The sequence below is a fragment of the Nyctibius grandis genome, chromosome 10, assembly GCF_013368605.1.
Source record: "Nyctibius grandis isolate bNycGra1 chromosome 10, bNycGra1.pri, whole genome shotgun sequence".
In the NCBI taxonomy this organism is placed as follows: domain Eukaryota; kingdom Metazoa; phylum Chordata; class Aves; order Nyctibiiformes; family Nyctibiidae; genus Nyctibius; species Nyctibius grandis.
The window spans coordinates 8825800-8845502 of NC_090667.1; the positions used below are offsets into that span (position 1 = coordinate 8825800).

A 19703-nucleotide genomic window follows, 5' to 3' on the forward strand; every position below is an offset into this window, starting at 1 on the left:
CTCATACAGGTCTTCTGTATGACAGCCACTCTTCAGGCCCAGTTAAGTGCCATTATGTCAACCTTCCACATGCCAGAGGTAAAGCTCCTTACGGTCCTCTTCTGCCAGAGGAGTACAGAATGAAATGAAACGCCTAGAACCAATTTAGCAGCTGACAGATTTGTCACTTAGGAAGGGCAGCAGAATGGAAACACTTTATAGAAGCCTCCTTCATGGTTAAGTCAAGGAGCTAGTTACAGCTCAACACACTTTGATGCAGTTCTTGGAGCTGGCCTTGAGCAGGTTACTTAAGATCTGGTCCTGGAAGTGTTGTCATTGAGTTAAATAATACCAAGATGAAAACTTAAGTCTCCCTGAGTCTCTGGCACTGGATCTAACATGGTTTGTCTTGTACTTCATGATCACTGTGTTTAGAGAGACAGCTCTTTGCAACTGGGTACCTAAAGCTAGATATGCTCCTGAAATCCGCTAGAAAAAGACATCGGCCCTTCAGGCAATCAATAGACTAAAACAATGGAAATAATAAGAATAACGATAACAGGATGAACATTCAGCATTATGAGTGAGGATCCTTTGAAATCCATTAGTGACTGAGGAAGAGGAGTTTCAGTGCAGCAGCATCCACCATGTTTTTCTGTGTAATTCCATGAATTTCTGCTTCTCCTTAATTTCAGAAAGACAGTTCAGTAGCCTCTGGCTTCTATATTTTATTTTTTCTCACCTACTAGCCAGCAGAAGCAGAAAAATAAACACACAACTAGGAGCTGTATTCACAGACAGGAAGTAACTTTAATTAAATATTGTGAAAGTTGAAAAGTTTTTACAGCTTGAATTTCTGCAAAAAAATTATAACAATCTCTACAGTAGTTAGTTTCTCTAATAATAGAACTGTACAGTGTGTGTGTCTATTCAAAAAGATTTAGATAAGAAGGTGAAAGGTTAGTAGTTTCAGAGATGACTTCATTTTAGCTGCATCCTAGTACAACTGTGAGGAAATAGGCATACTTTATGCAATCCAGTCATTGTGAAGCTTCACCTTGTTAAAACTGAAATCTGAATGTTTCCACTTAAAGCCATATTCTGTAAACAGCTGCATCTTTTACTTTGTAAAAGAACAGGGTGGCGCGGGGGAGATTTTTATAAATTCCCATTTATCAGATCACTATAAATAGCTGCAACAAAACAAAATTATGCACATTGTCAGAGGATCTTTGGACACTGGCGTAGGAGACTACAAACATGGATGGCTAACACTGGTGTCAAAATCGCTATGACTTTGAGTGGAGCTCTACAAGAGTAATTGATGGTGTCACCGGACAAAATATGGCTTTAAATTTGATTACATTGTCGTGCTGTTGCTTACTATGTGAATTAGAATAACTGCTTGGAATACAGAGAAGCAATAAACTGATGTCTCTCACATTTTCCAGTTTTCTCATCTTTTATTTTCTCACCATGAAAAAAAAAAAAAAATCCTGTTTTCTTCCCTTCCCCCCAAAGATCACACTGTGACGTTCTAGTGAAAATCATTGCAAAATTCATACAGGAAGCATGCACAGTTGCAGCATCGTTGTAAATGATTTCTTGCTCGACTAGAAAAAAGTTATGTTTTAAGGTAACAAAACAGTTCTTTTGTGCTTTTCAATTCCTTTTTTTTTTTTCTTAGAATGTTAGTGATGATTGACAGTTCTGGTGCACAGTACAATGTACAAGTGAAATGAATATGATTTGCATTGTTAAGGCATCCAATCTGCTGGTTTATATTTATGTGAAAGACAGAGAAATATACAAGCAGACTTAAGAAAGAAAGTATTTTCATTGAGTTCTATGAAGTTTCTCCCCATATTTAATGCACAAAAATGCGTCACTCGAAAGAGGAGAAATCCCATGCATATTAATAGAGTAAAACAGCATAAGTTTTTGTTAAGCCTCAAAAGCAAAGGATACATTTTTTTTAAAATCTACATAACTAAATGCTACAAGAATAATATGCTACTTTTTGCCATATATTGGAAAAAACTTCTTAACTTACAAATAATACAAAAATAGACAATGGCTTTTGGGTGGAAATTAAAAAAAAAAATGGAAGCATGGTTTTAAACAATACTAAAAAAAAACCTATAAATGAAATGTTTTAAAATCACATTTAAACAGCTAATACAACGGTGAATGACCAAACAAATCAGCACTTTTCACATAGCAAACATACACAATAAAATAAACTTGGTAGGGGATAAAAAGCAATGTACAAATTCCAAAGATAAATACATTATTTATATGGATATTTTACAAAATCCCCTTTAAACAAACAAACAAAAAACAGAAACAAAAAGCTTTTTTTTTCTTTAATTAATTTTGCAAGTATGTGCAAGCTAAAGGTAGTGAGCTCTTTTTGCAAAATATGCAGTAAAATTCTTTTCTGTGATATTGAAAAACTGTCTTAAGACATTAAAATGTATAAATAGAACAACAACTTTGGCAAAAAATCACAAAAAATCTACAGTATTTATAACTACATACAAAACACAACAGCAAAGAAAAAATATCAGGTAATGCATCTCCAGAGCTTTGCTGCCTCTTTGACTAATAGTTTTTAAGAACACTTCCCAGATAATGACAGCAAAATTTTTGTAAAACAGAAGCTATGGTTTTGATTTGAAACCTTCCTAACAGCCCCACCACTCACCCCCCAAACTCATGTTTCCATTCACTATTCAAAAGCAGTTACCTGTTGCTTAATATATTATGATACAAACTGAGAGGGTCAACTGATACAGGAGCAATCCTAGTGGGAGGCCGACGAAAACGTGTGCTTTTAGACCATGAGGATGCAGAACCGCAGATGAGTCTGTTCTCATCCTGCCCCATAAAAACAAACAGGTCAACGGGAGAGGGGCTGCGCCGAAAACACCCCACGCGCCATGGCCGCAGTCTGTGCCGTTAGACGGCTGGGCAAAAGCCAGACGACATTTTCTGCACAGCTCAGGTGACACTAAACTTCAAGAAGGCCACTCATTTGGAAAGAGTCTGATATATAAGCTAAAGAGAGCGCCATGCTCACCTAATTCTGCATTTTAGCACTATATCTAGAGGCACTGGCTTTTCAGTTCAAGAGGAAATGTGTTATTTGCATCCTTACCTTTGCTTTCAGCAACTTTTCTTGCATTATTTACACAATTATTTAGCCTGATATTAAAGACAGAGGTTACTAATCCCACCCCTCATCCCACCCTTGCCATCCAAAAATACCAGCTTTCTAGGGAGTGATATCTATTTCATCAGAAGATTTAAAATGCATCATATTAGCAAGTCACCACTGGATAAGCAACCTGTATGAACCGACCCTTAATTAAATGGCCATAATTCTTCTATGAAAAACTAACTGGCACTTCTATTCTGTCCCATACAGACTTGTATGTAAATGACACCAATTCATTTTTCTTTACACAGCTTCAAAAAAAAAAATCATAAATTAAAAATGTGGAGTTCCACCTCTAGTGTCCCTTGTGTAATTGTATGATTTATAAAAGACAAATGGTGTTGACTTAAATCAAGCCTTAAAAAAACACGAAAAACAGAAGGAAAATAAAGCAAGCCCTCACCCCCGCCAAAAAAAAAAAAAAAAGTGGATTTTTTTACCAACATACAATAAATATATCTCCCAGGTATTTGGGATGGACAACATGAATCAACACCTTGCAATTGTAGATTGTTAATTTCAGTATTTGCAAGGATGGTGATTTTTGTTTTGTTTAAAAATCCGCAGTTATTGTAAGATTCTCCTTTATTTCTTTTTTATTTTTAAAAAGGCCTGAGTAAAAAGTTCCGCTCTGGGACTTGTGTCAGATTCTCTCTGAAGCAGAATTCAACCTCTTCATTAATAAAATTCTTCAAGGCAATTCTTTCACATGGGGGGAACAATCATGCCAGATATAGCTGTCAGAAGGAAAGGGTAGGGGAGGAGGAGAGAGAGAGGAGGGAAAAAAGTTACTTTTGTGCATTATCAAGCAACTTTTAAAATCCTCAGAGCTTTTAAATATTTACTACCAACGTACTCAGCCACACTGTGAATTAAATTTATATATAAGTATCACCCAGGAGCGACAACTGTGTACACAGTAATCACGGGAAGCCTCATTCTGATCAGAAAGTGGTTTAAATTGCAAGTGACTCTGCCGAAATTTGTGATTTCCTTCCCCTGGCAGCAGAATCAGGCCCCCAGCTTAATGTTCTGATTTTTATTTCAAAATCTCAAAATGCTCAGGAGGCTTAAACCCGACCGAGCCATCACCACACATTCTATTACTCTTTTAAAAGCAAAGCAGATACTTGCTCCACATATGAGAAAATGGCTGGAGTCCCGTAGGCCAGCAATGTTACACCCCTGGTAGGGTGTTAGTTGCATCAGGCACACTAACAGTGGTTCATTCTCCTATGTTAGTTTTCTCTTACAAGTTCAGTGTTCAGCCCTGGGATGTATGTATGCATTTCCAGGCACTCACAAGAGCTCAACTCAAAACTCTCAAATCCAGTTTTCAAATTGAAATAAGTCCTTAACCGGCATCTCATCATTTTATTACACTTGTAGCAGACATCACCAACTACATTGAGTGAGTCGCATGTTAATGCTGATTCAGGAAGTCTTCTCTTTTGATGGCTAAGTTGAATCATCAGTATTTCGTTATTATGCTTCCTAACATCATTTTCTATGAAACCAACACCTCTCTTAAAGAGGAAACATTCATTAAAACTCAACAGGTATACTCTTCCACCTAGCTTAACCTCCAGCTCGGTCTCCCTCTATTTACCAGGGACTCTATGCACATCAGACATACCAAGTGTCCAAGTGATATACTGTGAGCAAGCCCATCATTACAGGAGGTAGTCACACAAGCTTATGATGAAAACTGTAACAACAATGCATCTTTAAAGTACTAGTTGTACAGTTATTTGCCAAAAGGTAGAAAACATATTCGCCTTCAGGCTGGCGGCACTTCATGGGCACATCATTGAAATGCTAGAACTGCCTGCCATCTCAGACATCTGGACATGTAATTTCTTAAGGAAGAACTCAACCCTGTGACTGGTGCTGATTCATTGTGCTTTAATTACAGCTGCAATTATTTGATAAGAACAGAGCCAAAGTAAAAGACTCACAGATTTGGGGTTGGAGGGGGAGAGAGAAGGGAAATGTTTTCTCCACAAACACCACCATATGTGCAAGAATTACAAGTCTAATCAGCAAGGGGAGAACAGCTCGAGTAAACTGCGTTGATTAAATGAAATAGAACGAGAGAAGAAGGCAAGAATGCAAAACACATCCACATGTTTGCAACAGGCCATCCTCAGAGGTGACATGTTGCAACTATACAGCAGCATTTTGATTCTTGGAATTTATCATTCAGCAACAATTTTATGTGGAATCACTGTATTGATTGTTTCCGCTCCACATAAGGGCTCTTCAAGGAACTGAGAATGAGGATAAAAGCGATAGAGAGGTGACTTGAGTTGCTTTAAGCCCTACAGGAAGACACTCAAGTGAGTAGCATAGAGGACACCACCATGTCTTTGATGTTCCTTGCTGAGGTATTTTCTCTCATGGGCTTTTTTTTTTGGCTCTACCATGGAGATAATCTAAGGATGTGTTTTCATATTATCTCCATAGCTATGCTGTCTCCATCTCAAATCATAGGATGAATTTGAGATTGCCTTTTTTTTAGAATCCTTGCCAATTTAATCAACACTGGGTGAAACAATGGCAGCTTTGTTTAAAAAAAAAATAAATCTCAAAAGGTTTTATTTCGGCAGTGTCTCAAATAACAAGTTCTGAATCCTCACAACTGTGCTGTCCCTTTGGTCCATGTGACTAAAAATGAAGGAAACCCAAGCCAAGCAACACTCTCAGCATTGTGGTTGCTCCCTACTCTGCTGTCGGGATCCTTAGAGCGTGGGCCAGGGTACAGACCCTGAACAACAGACCTCTATGGCATCAATAAAATAGGTATTGACAGTGATGGTTACAGTCAACCACACTGTAATTCTGCTGTGGCAGCCCTGCAAGGCAGCCACCTACAGCTGAGGGTGAGAGCGTAATTTTGCCTATCTGAATATATGACAGACTCACTAGGACATGGACCTGAGACACAGGTTTTGCCCCAGTTCTCCTTCTAGCTCATTGTACTACATTGAGCAATTTGTTTTGTTTCTGTTTCTTACTTGAGAATAACAATTTTTATCCCTATTAGTAAAGTACTTGGGAGATTTCAGGATGGCAGTTTAGCAGAATATAAGGGTGGGATTGCAGTGCTTGGATGTCAGCGGCCTATGTTACAGTGCAGAGAAAAGCAATACTGACAACAGTGCTCCCGCCTTTACTGCTCAGATAAGCAAGGAGTTGAGCAGATGGGAATGGGTAGAGTCTTCCTACATGTGATGAGTGCAACTGAGCAGAGTCAGATGGATAATTAATCCTCTGTGCATTCTACTTTAACCTTCTTTGTCCTTTTCAGCCCTTTCTGAATTCTAGATTTAGTGAAACTTTAAAACAGGATGTTGTTTTGCTTTTGAAAAAATACCTACACTTGAGAAAATGTCAAAATATTATTCCAACAAAAAATTCACAAGCTAAGAGATTCATCAAAACCAAATAGATTTCAACAAGAAATGGTCAAGAATTGTCTCTCTCTTGGGACAGCACAGCTGTCTACCCTGGGTAAGAGCCCAGACAACGGTGGCATAATTGCAAGTCCTTCCATCATGGCTTAGACATTTCCCTGTAGTTACGTATCAGCCATGCACCTTCTGCCATTGGAAACAAATGGTACAGATGCAGATCTTTGCTCTTTTTTTTCAGAGCATTATTGTTTTTGAAGAGCTCTGAAATTCTGAATTAAATTACAAGACAAATGGCAAAATGATATCTTTTCTCCCTAAAAGCTTTAATATTTCCATTCTTTCCAAGTCTTCATTTATATCACTCTACTTTTATTCTGTAAGTGCTACATCTAGTCATGCAAATTTTCTCAGCTGTACCATGTTATTGATCCTGAAAACAGAGATATCAGTGGGAAACAGCATAGGTATGAGATCACACCAGCTCCAAAAGGGAGAGCAGAAAAACTCCCACCAATGGGCATTATTTCTTCTATCATATACTAATTTGTATTTGCTGCTAGCAAATTACAGAAATAATGTATTTTGAGTTTTACAAAATGGCATGGCAAAGAGAACAGATAAGCCTAGCTGTTGTTTTAGTGAGTTCTGCTGATATCTAAGCTACATAAGGAAAGTTTGATTGCTTTCTGATGTATCCAGAAGCCCAAGAGAGATAAGACAGCCTCCTTATACATGGTTGTTTATTTAAGCAATAAGGCACAACAGCCAGTGCGTTTCTGAGTGATTATTACAAGCCCCAGGTGGTGTCAGGAGGCACGAGACTAAAGGCTGTGCATCTTTAACTCACCAAGAAGTTCAGTGATGACCTAGAAATGAACCACCTCTTGGTGTCTCATTCCTATTATGAAGACTGAATTGCTAAATAAAAATTAGGGGAAATACTCAGATCTGTGTAGTTTCTGGGCATTACAGATCTGGATGTGACATAATGAGGAGGCAGTCAGCAAGCCCTAGTTGCATCCAGTGCTCTCAGCTCATTCCATAATTGCTTTTCATAGCTGAATGCATGAAATCGGGGAATTCCGTGTCTTGTGAAAGGAAAAACAGTGCCTGAAAAAGCTTTCTCCTGTTACTCTCTTTTTCTCTCCACCTGCAACAGCAGGTTGAGACAAGGCAAAGAGAAGAAAAAAAAACATTAACATGCTCAAAAGCTTCTAGCAGTCAACGTTTACCTCCTTTTCTATTTTTTTAATACAGAGGTGAAACATTTTTAGCCATTCCCTTAAAATTTGTAGCATGTTGGCAGTACCAAATTTTTAAAAAAACGCGCAAAAATTAATCTCTAAAACACTACAGCTCATCTGAAAATTTTATTGTGTTTTTATTACTGACACAGTCTGTATTTATAACGGAGTTCTGACCAATGGCACCCAAGTTCTGCTTATAAGTTCCCAGTATTTTCACAGCTTCCGTGTGCATGTGTGTACATCTGCAAGGATTCCTCCTCCCAGTTCACCAGTGTAAAATGCACCGAGGACAATGCTTTCCTTTAGTCACAATAGATCCCAGCTTTTATGAATGAATTCCTTCCACTCTGCCTGTATATAGATTTTTTTTTGGCTGTTAATGGTTGTATCAGCATTATGCCTGCAAGCCTGGCGTTTCTCCTTCCAGAGGCCGTGGAGTGACATGTGGACTCTGTGGAACCACCCTCCCCTGGCTCTGCACAGCTCCTTCAGAACAGAGCTTGAAAAATGAAGGATTTTACTCCCTGCTCGATGCTCTTTGGACAATTTGCACAGGGACATGGAAAGGAAAAGAGACCTCAGGTCTGGGGGAAGCACAACGCACACTGCAAAATCTTTCCCACCTCTGGCACAGCTGGAGGCAGCTGGCTGTATCTGCTCACGGACACTCCTTGGTCTAAGCAAGCATGAAAATGTCTCTCTCAGCACACTAATGCGTAGTGAGGTAATTACACAGGAAGGTTTAGGCACAGTGTTGTACAACAGGCTGAACCAAACAATGAAATGGGCAGTGCTGGTCTTTGCAGCACCCTCAGTTTGACAAGCTTTTGTCTGTCATTCCCTTGGCTTGCATCAGCGCTTCAAAACGTATTTAGGTGCTAATGCTGGAACAGTTTGTGATGAGAGAAGGGATGCAGAAAAGGAGTAGCCCCTTAATACCAACAGTTGAAGAGGCTTTCAGAAAGGCCCTGCACCATTTATGGAATTAATTGGCACAGAAGTACCTTAATCAGTGCAAACTAATGTTTGCCCTGGTATGAGTTAAACTGGAAAATGCTGCTGTTAGTTTGTAATGTGTCTTCTATTTACGAAAGGCAAAGGTTTGTGCCAAGCTCTGTAAGGGTCTGTTTGCTCTCAGTAGGATTTCTGCACAAGTGTACTATGACAAAGGAAAAAAAAAGGAAGGGAAGATTGAGTGACGTACTTCAGGAGAAGGCCAGCCCCTGGAGAGACCCTGCAGTGGAGTACTTGCTAGAGTCCACAAAAGACTGGTCTGATAAAGGACGACAACAGGGAATAAGAGAGGAAAGAAAGAAAAAGGATGGTATTAGTAAGCTGAAATATTACTTGTTTTTATCATAACAGTAGGTCTGTGCTTCAAAAGACACAGCCTCTTAATTCAGCAGTATTAGTTGAGTTAGAGATAAGGTGGTTGCCAAACACCTGCATGGTACTAGGTGGGCTTGTGGTGGAGTCCAGTTACTCTTTACAGAAGGAAACTTTAGGACAGAGGCCACCAGGGTTCCCCCACTGTCTTCTATCCCCTTTGACAACTCAGTGTCGCTTAGAGCCTCGCAAGGCACCGGGAACTCACAGTTTTGAGAGCAGCCATCTACGCTCCAGACTTGGTTTCACCTACCTTGCAGGCTATTGCCATTGGTGCTGGTGCAGGTGGGAGGAGGAGACGTTTGCGGTCTCACGACAGGCGCAAAAGCACTCTTCTGTTTCACCGCTGAGACCATGTTGGCTGGTGAGAAGGAGAAAATCCCAGACGAACTGCTACAGTTTGAGGGGAGGCTAGTGGAGGAGGCCATTGTCGGACTTGATGGCACAACTAGAGGAAAAAAAAGACCCCCCCCAAAGGCATTCCTTAGTATTAGATAATCAGCAGGCTGCAGAAACAAGAAAATTCTGCTTTTTGGATGCACTGGGTCTAATTTCAAATGGCCAAGGCCTTTACTGCAGTTAGATTTCTGGTTGTTCACAAAGTATGATTGATCACTACAGGAAACCCACTTGTTTAGTTTTGCTTTGTTTTGTTTTGCAGGTGTTCAGGAGCAGTAATTCTCGGAACTCTCATAGACCTCCTTAATTCTGTCACTACAACTCTTTATTCTTAGAAGAACGCTGTCCTGCCATCCTTTTCAAAATTTTCTAGTGATTGGTGTTAGCCACTGCCCTGGTCTGAGCTTGCGAAGTTTTTGTGTAGGGGGATAAGAGGGAATCCAGATTGTGCAGGTAACTCAGGGGTTACAAAATTAATGGGCAAGGAGAGTGGTTAAAGTACAAATCCGGATCTGGAATCTTTAACTTGGAACGGTCTAAGTTTCTAATCGGCCTCCAAAACCAGCATTTTAAGCCGTGCTTTCCTTGTAGGAAGATGGCTCCAGAAAGACCTATGGGGTTTCAAGCAGATTTGCAGAAGGTAGAGAGGTCTTAGTGGTGACCCAGACAATCTGCTTGTCAGAAGTCAGCAAAAATGGTTGGATTTCTTTCCGTTCTCAAACCTTGCAAGAACTAGGGTTTAAAAGGAGTTATTCAGAAAGGTGTGATTTTACATATATATATATATACACACATATATACACACACACACATACATGGAGGCTGCCCAGCATAAAGCAACCGGTGAGATGGCCGTTCTGACAGTTTTTTATTCCTTTGATCTCCTGGCACTAGTGTTTTCAGTGTCTGTTGCACAAAAAAATGTGTGGATGACGACAGAAATCCTGCTTTTCTTTTATCTCCTAATGAGAGAAACCACTAAACCTGTCTCACAATGGCCACTGATGCTTTCCCTCTTATAACTACTAGTACCAAGTCAGTCTCCTGCTTCTCTGTATCCATCAGCTTTGGGAAAGTTTCTGCTATGGGGACTTCCCAGGAATTCTCAGTGACATGAAAAACAGTCATATTTCTCATGTGACCCTTTTATTTATGCACAGGAATGGAGACAGCATTTCATATCTCACTCAAGATGGAGAATTTTTTAAATGAAAGTCTGTTTTATAATGGTCAAGACAAATAAGTCTCCCAGAGGATCTATGACCACTGTCTGAACACAGTCAATACAACATTCTCATTCAGAGCCATCGACTGGAATCTCAGCTGGAATAGCTAAACAATGAAGCCATTCTGGTTTATATAAAATGAAGATCTGGCTTTAACTACACGACTGAATAAAATGAGCATCTTCAGTTTTTCTAAGCAAGTGTAGATATAAGGCTGTCTATTTTTAGGGACAGAACTGATTGTCCAAAACGCAAACTTGCAATATGGAAGGTTCAGTTTTTAAGTACATATATCCTTAAAACTCTATTTTACTGTGTAGTGGGATAAATATCTTTGGTTCATGTATTTATCACTGAGGTTTTAAGTGAATTTGTTTTCACAAAAATAAAGCTAACTACTTTTATATTCAGATAGCATTGCCAGTTTCCCCTCTTTGTCCAACAACAAAAAAAAAAAGGTAAGGACCAACGATAAGAATCCATACCTTCATTCTTCACCCTGTTTAGAATACAGGGGGGGCTATGAAAAATTACATATTATACAGTAAAATTCCTATCATCTGGGCTTTGAATTATTATTTTATTTGCATTTATTTAGATAAAAATCACCCTATTTAAGTTCTTATTTGAGAATCTGATATCATATTTGTTAACACTGAGGAAATCAATTAATGGAAATTAAATGTTCAAAGTTTCACAGTCTGACAGATACAATCTTAGTCTGAAGTCACTGTATGTCTGGAAGTACTTGCTAAGGGAGAGCAATCAAAGCACCTAAATTGAATTGCTACTATACAGCAATTAGTTTATTGATTTAATTAAGAATGCCACCTTTTAATTTTCAGGTCATGATTGAAGCATTTTCTGATTCAATGGATTAGGCATTAGCAGAATGACAGATGTATCAAGAAAACCTCCCCAAACACAACTAGGATAGAAAACCAGGGCTGGGAAGTGAAGTGCGATTCTAAAGAGGACTTTGTTCATAAATATGAAATAATACACTGGGAGAGTATTTTAAATGCATTACTGGCATCTGCTTCCAAAAAGAGATGTCTCATCAATCATGTTATATTATGAATTCAGAGTGTGCAGATTCTATGACAGTAAATTCAACTTAATAAGTAAGGTACTTTCTAACATTTCTTGTTACATTATTATTAGAGTACAAAAATAATAACTGGTTAGCAGTTGCCAGGTTATAAGTACTAGTTATGTGGGTAAATATTTCCTTCTAAATTTGCAGCAGCTAAGATGCCTTGGAGGTAATTTTTTAAATAAGAGTTACTATCCCCTTTTTAATACAGAACTCTAGTGATGCAATTCAAAATAATTCATTACTGCTGTTACACCACTAAACTTAAGATTTGCTGTGTAAACCTTGGGACATTCAGCACTTGGTCCTGTCCATGCTACAGTCTCAGCCTATACACCTATTTGTACAAGACCTTCTGGCCTGATTCTGCTAGCAGCTTTCTACAGATGTCAGTGGAATCTTTTATGCCCCATGAGTAATGTCAGAGGAATTGGGCAGGTCCTATTCATTTAATTTTCTCATGTGAATAGGGTCTACCGAGCTGCATAAGCGGCTGTAGAAGAGGTTCATAGGCCTTTAACAATAGAAATTTATTTATATTTAAACAGGTTACTAGACCTTTAATATCAAAATGCAGAAAGTTAGTCCTACACATAAATATTTCCATAACTGGGACTGTAGACCATAAGCTCTTTACGCCATGGAGTGTATTATTTGTATGACACACATCTTTGTGGCATTTACTATACAGACACTAAAACACAAACTCTAAGAGCCATTGTCACATTTTACTGACTAAACTAAGCTCTCAGTGAAGCCAATATAATACCTACTTACAAAGCAATGGAGTATAAGCAATCAAGATTAGGCCCAATAGTAATTCATAATTTCTATAAAGGTTATGAACACATTATTTGCTCAGAGGTCTCGGAAACATCATCATGCAGCTTATGGAAATGTCAGTCGTTGGCAATATTACAGTAAACTTTTCTGCCCTTCATATCTTACAGTTGGAAAAAAATATTTTTCCTGCAGCAAATGTCCTTAGCCTCCTTCCATACCCACTGCAACAAAAGTTGTGTACTGACAACTGACTTTTGATCCACTTCTAACAGAAATGAAGTCACTTATGCCACCTCTGCTTTCTAGCTATGTTGAGGACAGCATTTCTTATTTACAGAGTACAAGGTAAGTTATGGAACTATCAGCCTAAATCATGAGAGACATTATTCTTTTTAAGCACTTATGAGACTCCCAAATAAATAATAATAATAATAATAATAATAATAATAATAATAAAAATTAAAAACAGAGAAGAGCATTGCTGGCAACACTAATGTCTTCAAAGTGCTTCAAAGGTCAATGCCTTGGAGAGGAGAGAAAGGACCAAGCTCTGTTTCAAGTGCCCAAAATAGAAAGTAAATATCAAGTATCACAGAAAAGTCACCATCTCCTTCTAATGCAAATGTGCAAAATACAGAAAAGCCATATAATACTCACTGGCATAGGGAGAATTGGCAGCAGATCCATTCAGAAAGGTTGGAGAACCGCCTAAATTTGACATTCCAGCATTCCCATAGCCATTCATGCTTGTTGTGACAGAGTTATAATTTGTCTGCTGAGGGGTGGTGCTTGGCACATAGCCATGAGGTGACACGCTGCTTGAGTTGCGAGTAAAACCTTTTGTGGGGAGGGAATAGATTCAGAAATTGGTATTAGCCCGAGAACAGTTTCTTATACAAACAGTTACAAGCAAGTAACTCTGGGCTACCAAGCCATCAGCCTAGTCCAGCCACAGAGTGCACAGGGAGGGCCAGGACTGACCACCACTCCCACCAGGTAGCCCAAATTGTGAACCCTCACTGCCTGGGTCATTGCTGATGGGAGCACAAAGCAGGAGGAGGGAGGCTACAGCCTTCACAGCTCCTCAGGCAACCCATGCCCTCAAGCAAAGATTACCATTGCGTATTACAGGAACAGTCACTCTAAAAGAGCTGTTTGTAGGAAATGGAGTAAACATGACCTACATTTTCAAAGCAAGGACTACATACTGACTTAAGGTGTGTTAAAAGCATGTGATTTTCATTAACTCTCTTCTGATGTCTCTCATTTAATGCATCTCAGATTAGATGCTCACTGCACACTTTAGAAAATGTAGGGTATTTTTCTCAAAGTAGTCGGATATCCTTAGTCATTTTGCCCTGGTCTGATCATTATGTTGGTAGAAAATGACTACCAAATTTGGCACTAAGTTAAAATTTGAATCTCTACCTAATTCTGGAAACTACATTTGGGGAAACTCATATCCAAATATCCAAAAAGGAAGATTTGTTTCTAGAACCAAAGAAATACAAAATGCATCTTCACTCCTGGAAGATAAAAATACCAACTTTTCTTCCTACCACACAACACATCCATAAAATGTTTTAATCTAAAAATAATTTCTGGTTTTTTAGTGTAATGCAAACTAATTTTTTCTGCCCTTCTAGAAAACAGCCCCATTCTAATACTTTCTCATTGAGGTGAATTTTTAATTGGATAATAAATAGAGCTGAGCAAAGGAGAGGGGAAAATGCAAAGGGTTTTAACAAAAATGTTCTTCACTTTTTTTTTTTAATTTTTAACTGTAGGAATTAAAACAATATTGATTTCATACAAAGTGAAAAACACTTCATTTTAAAAATTAGAGCAGCTCTGAAAATGCCTTTGTAAATATTTCTGGTTTTTGCTAGTTTCAAAATTTGGAAGAGTCTCAAACTCTGAAAAAACATCAGTGCCAATATTATGTCTTTTGCAAAACCAAAGCAAACAGACAAATATTCAAGAGATACTTTTGTGTTACAAAGAAATGCCACATAGGGCCCAAACTGAGAGATCATCCATGCTCAGGGAAATATATAAGAAAGTACTTAACATTAAGTACATACTAAAGTCAATAGAAAACCTTTTAAAATTAGTGGGATTTAAACACAAATACAAGTGTTATTCTGAGCGGAAGAAAAAGCTACTTAGATACATGCGCAAGCGCTTTTCCTGAATTGGGGGAGAAGTCCCTACAGAAAGCCCCATCTCTTGAGAGTATTGTGTCATTCAAAGGTTGTGCATGTGTGTGGGATGACGTGGGTCTAGACGTGCTCCTAGCCTTCAGTTGTGAACCGTTACTCCTTTCACTGCTCTGCACATTTCCCTGCCTTTTATCAGAAAAGGTTCACAGAGAGAGGAAGACGAGTCTTCTCCTGACCCTGATTGGTGGCTTGCGAGGCTTCAGAAACATTGACAGCTAGTTGACCACTAAAGGAATTCACTCCCATCATTCCTGCATGGACTGACGTGTTAGCAAGGGCGGGGAGCTGGTTGTGATTGCGGGGGACACTGTAGAGTGCTTCTGCAATGTCTGCTGCTCTTTTCAGGATTATTTCCTAGAGGATAAGAAAGGGAAAAAAGAATGAGAGAGTTATCAATGTGACTCTGACAAACCCTTTCTTACACACTAAAATGAAATATTTCCCTGTCCAAAGGCAAAAACTAGATGCTTTTCTTTCTAAACCAGTTGGCTTACTGATAGCTAATGCTGATAAGATCTGCTGTCCTCATGATAAATCCTGACATCTGTGGTAAGAGAGTTGAAGTTTCAGTCCCAGCGGCCACCCTTCTGTATAACAAGACCAACGGGCAGAATGGGGCTGGAGCCTAGACTTACTCCACCTTAAAGCTGTCTTTAGAGTAAGACTGAGAAATCACTGGTGGCAAGATGTAATGTATATCATTGCCCATATTATATAGTATCTGGTGAAAGTGGGCAAATGCCTCCAGGGTTAATAACACATTGCTTTTACAAGCACTAAATTCACACCCTCTAAAAAAGAAAACAAGGAAACTAAATCCTACTCCAGATATGACATTGCCCTCTATATTTATTCTTGTCTCGCATTGTAGTACCATATACCTTTAGACCCTGATCTATCTATACATCTAAGAAATAGCCATGTTTTAGAATTGCTGAAGTAGAATGCATTTACCTGGTTATTATGTGGCATACCATAGAGTGCTTCTACTAAATCAGCAGCCCTCTTCAGTATTACTTCCTGTCAATATAAAAAAAGATGCATTCCTCTGAGTTCAATAAACTCCTTGCAGGGGGAAACAAATATTAGAATCTTTTATACTCTTCTATTAGTTGCACCGTGTTTTGTGTTGGGTTTTTTTTTTTTCCTCCCACCAGGTACACCTTAATTGTAACAACTCCCAGCAACCACTGAATGGTGTTAAATCACTAGTTCATCCTATTCACACACATGCTTAATCAAGTCAAAAGGTGAGAATCATTGGTGCTGCAAAATAAAATACATCACTCAATTGTCTCTACCATCTGCACTATAAACCAGTCATTGGTTTATTGCAGAATACAATACTGAGGTCATTTACTAGATTACTGCAATCAATGTCATTCAGAGCATGTTATGAATCCCTTCAATGTGTTTATTTTATTCTTAATTGCATACTGCAGGAATTGTGACCTTACCCAGCAGGCCACGTTCAAAAGAGATCCAATCAGTCCTATGCTACTGGTAACGTAACATTTCAACTTCTTTGGTTTGTATCCTGATATGACGGGTCAGGGTAGGATCCTTGTACATAAAATGATGCACAAGAGGAAAACACATGCAGTGGGAGAGAATGGCCCAGTACTGTGCAGTGTTTCCTGGTAAAATTCCCTGCATGGACAGCAGAATTTAAAACAGCCTGGGATTTAGTTCTCCATTTTGGACAACTTTTTTTTCTCCATTTTCCTATTTGTTCCTTTTCACTTAATATTTCTTAGAGTATTTTAAACTGGCATTCAAGTAACAATAGCATTTCCTGTATTCTTACATTTTACAGTGTGGAAAAATCTCTATGAACAATCCTGATAGAAAATGTAAAAATGCACTGCAGAATTAACACAGAAGAATTTTTTTTTCTTATTCTTTCAAAGCATCTAGCAGATTCCCAATTGCCTGACCAAAACCAGTCAAGACTGTTCTTTGAGTAAAACAATATATTTTTGTAATTCCCAGCCCCTAAGAATTGCTCTAATGTACTAACACTATGCTATTCACCATGGTATATTTCTGCAGGTAGCTTACAAAAATAGTACCAGTTCTAAGGATTTTAGTTTTCTACAAAGTTAAACTTTTAAACTTAAAATATTTTACACAATAGCCATATTTTATACCAAAAAGAAACAGTAATGCTCAATTTTCATATACTGTAGACTCTGATCAGAAAATAGAGATATAATTGCGTTCATTTTGCTGTCACCATAACCCCTTCAAAAATCCTTGAACAACTCTTCAAATGACAAGCTTTTAGATGCATATTAGCATTTTTTTCAATTTTAAATTCTCTATAATATAAGATAAAATAGTTGTCATACTGCAGTAACTACTTATGACATATATAATGTCCTAAATTCAAAAATGAGATGGAGGATTTTTGTACTCCCAGTAAACATTTAGGCTTGCCTTCTGCTGCACACACCCCTCCCTCAGAACACACATTTAAATTACATATTTAAATTACATATACACACATATGAAGTGAGATGTAATATATAATTGATGGATTTTTAAATCACTACATTTGAAACAGATTCTGAGGAGTTAAGTTCATACAGCTTTTTTCTGGGTTTGAGGTTTGTTTGTTTGGGTTTTTTTTCCCCTTTCTGTTGTGGTTTTTGTTTTGGGTTTCTTTTCTGTAGCTTGACCACAACAGTTAGCAGTATAATCATGGACAGACAGACTACAAACAACATCCAGGTACAATCAATCCTTGTTGCTTTACCAGAATCATCAGAACACTGAGATGGCCTTTTTGCCTCATACTGAATATATGAACTACAGAAGAACAGAGATGTTACTGAAAAATGTTATCTTTTTCAATCCATGGTTTTAGGTGGAAAATTACTGCACAGGTGTTTGACTTTGCAAACTAGGATTTATTTCACTTAGTAGAAATTGTTTGCACCATATATTTCACTGATGCAAAATTAGAATATGATACAGAGCCCACAAACTGCTTTGGAATATTGTTAACCTAAGCTATCATTATGCCAAATTACTAAAGAAAAAGAAAGTTTAAATAGCCATTTCTGCTCTACCTGACTAATCATAGTTATTTATGTAATGCTGAGCTAAAAACCTTAGAAAGCATCTAAAAAGAGATTGAAGACCATGTTAAAAAATGAGGTAATTACATGGAATCTTACAGCTGCTCTACCTAATATCAAATATATTCCAGTTCTTAAACATTGGAAGTTCTTTGATGCCATATCATATTTTGTGTAAATAAAACTAATTGTCTTGATGGTTTATTGAAATATGCTTGACAAGTAGCATTCAATTTTCCTAGCTAGTCAATGGTTATATTTTTTCCAACATTTTCAGAGTCTGTACATTTGAGTTTCATACTTTCTCTAACAATATTTTCACACAATAAAAGCATTTCTTGTTTATGACATTTTCAGATCATACAAAGCAGATGTTATGCAAAAACTCCTGTGACAAGTAGTGGTATCTTCTATTCCAGAGCTGACGGTAGTTCTTATAGAGACAAACTAGCTTTAAAAATACACAATAAAATGCTACTACAGACATGCTCAAGATATTAACTTCTTGTTTTCTGAATGCATCTTAAACCCTTTCCAGCTCTGCTTAAATTACCACAGAAGCTACTGTTACAACTCCACATACAAAGGAGCCCCAAAAGTCCTCTATAAGTTAGAGCAACAGACCTTGCAAGGTGCTTGGATTGCGGTGACCAGAAAATTGTTCTCACCTCCATGTCATTACGCTCACAGTGAAGCAGCCCCCGAGCATGTTTGTGTTCGGGATCTAATATATTGCCTTTCAATCAGAGCTGAGAGCCACTGAACACATAGACAGAACATGACGAGCAGGTCAGGAAAGCAATAAAGATTTTACAGAGCTGTCCAAGGTGCTAAATTTACTCAATAATGGGTTTGGCACCATAGTGTTAACCTCTCATTTACTACCAGTTTGAGGGACTAAATTGAAGTAGCTGACTTCATTTACCTTGAAATGTATATTTTATGACATTATGTAAGTAGATTGAAAGGGCACTGCAGTTTTAACAATTTAAAGGCTAAAGCATGTTTAAGATGAAGCTCGAATATTATTGTATATTGCACTTAAACTATATTGTATATTAAAATGCATTGATTAAATTTGTAAAAGGTATTATAAAAAAGGAAAGCTAATATAAAAGATCTATGTCTTTTAAAATCCAATTGATACTGCATGTTACCACTGCAATGGTGATACATAAACACATAGGTGGACAGAGCAGCAGACAGACATATCAAAAAGTGAGTGAAAGTCACATGCTATAAAAAGAAATCTCTGCATGAGCTCAAGGTCTGTTATTCCAGATATTCTTTTGTTCACAGAAATTTTTCTTTGCCTTCATCTCAGAAACCTAGATTTTCATAGCAGTAAGTGGGCATCATGTAAGGTCCTTCCAATTGAATATGCAAGTGGAAATATTTCCTGAGAGAGACAGAGTTTGACTAAAGCTAATATCTAATTTATGGGGGCATTTGTCAAGAAAGAGCCACTCTTCTATTAATGCTAAAAGTCTGACAGCTTTTGGTTTAGATTAAAGGACTTTGCAGCATTTAGTTAGAGCTAAAGTGAGAGTCTTCTTGTCTTGCATTTTATTTCAAATGAGCATCATTTTATTTCTATAATAATAACAACTGAGCAAATATCTAAAACAGGAAAGATTTCTTTAGTG

At 37.9% G+C, this 19703-nt stretch overlaps 1 protein-coding gene across 9 annotated transcripts in view; it reads right to left on the bottom strand.

Moving 5' to 3' along the window:
- Nucleotides 1–769: 769 nt before the first annotated feature.
- The window catches only part of EBF1 (EBF transcription factor 1), a 282156-nt gene continuing 263222 nt past the window's right edge, over nucleotides 770–19703 (bottom strand). For 4 of the 9 annotated variants that reach the window (XM_068408436.1, XM_068408435.1, XM_068408433.1 and 1 more), the window contains exons 12-17: nucleotides 15929–15994; nucleotides 15151–15328; nucleotides 13410–13589; nucleotides 9502–9696; nucleotides 9067–9135; nucleotides 770–3936 (exon numbers count right to left, since the gene is read on the bottom strand). In XM_068408436.1, coding sequence (XP_068264537.1) covers nucleotides 9068–9135; nucleotides 9502–9696; nucleotides 13410–13589; nucleotides 15151–15328; nucleotides 15929–15994 — 687 coding nt within the window. In that variant the 3' untranslated portion in view covers nucleotides 770–3936; nucleotide 9067. Of the gene's footprint in view, nucleotides 3937–8057; nucleotides 8214–9066; nucleotides 9136–9501; nucleotides 9697–13409; nucleotides 13590–15150; nucleotides 15329–15928; nucleotides 15995–19703 lie in introns of those variants that run through there. The other 5 variants (XM_068408440.1, XM_068408439.1, XM_068408438.1 and 2 more) reach the window with 2 other exon arrangements.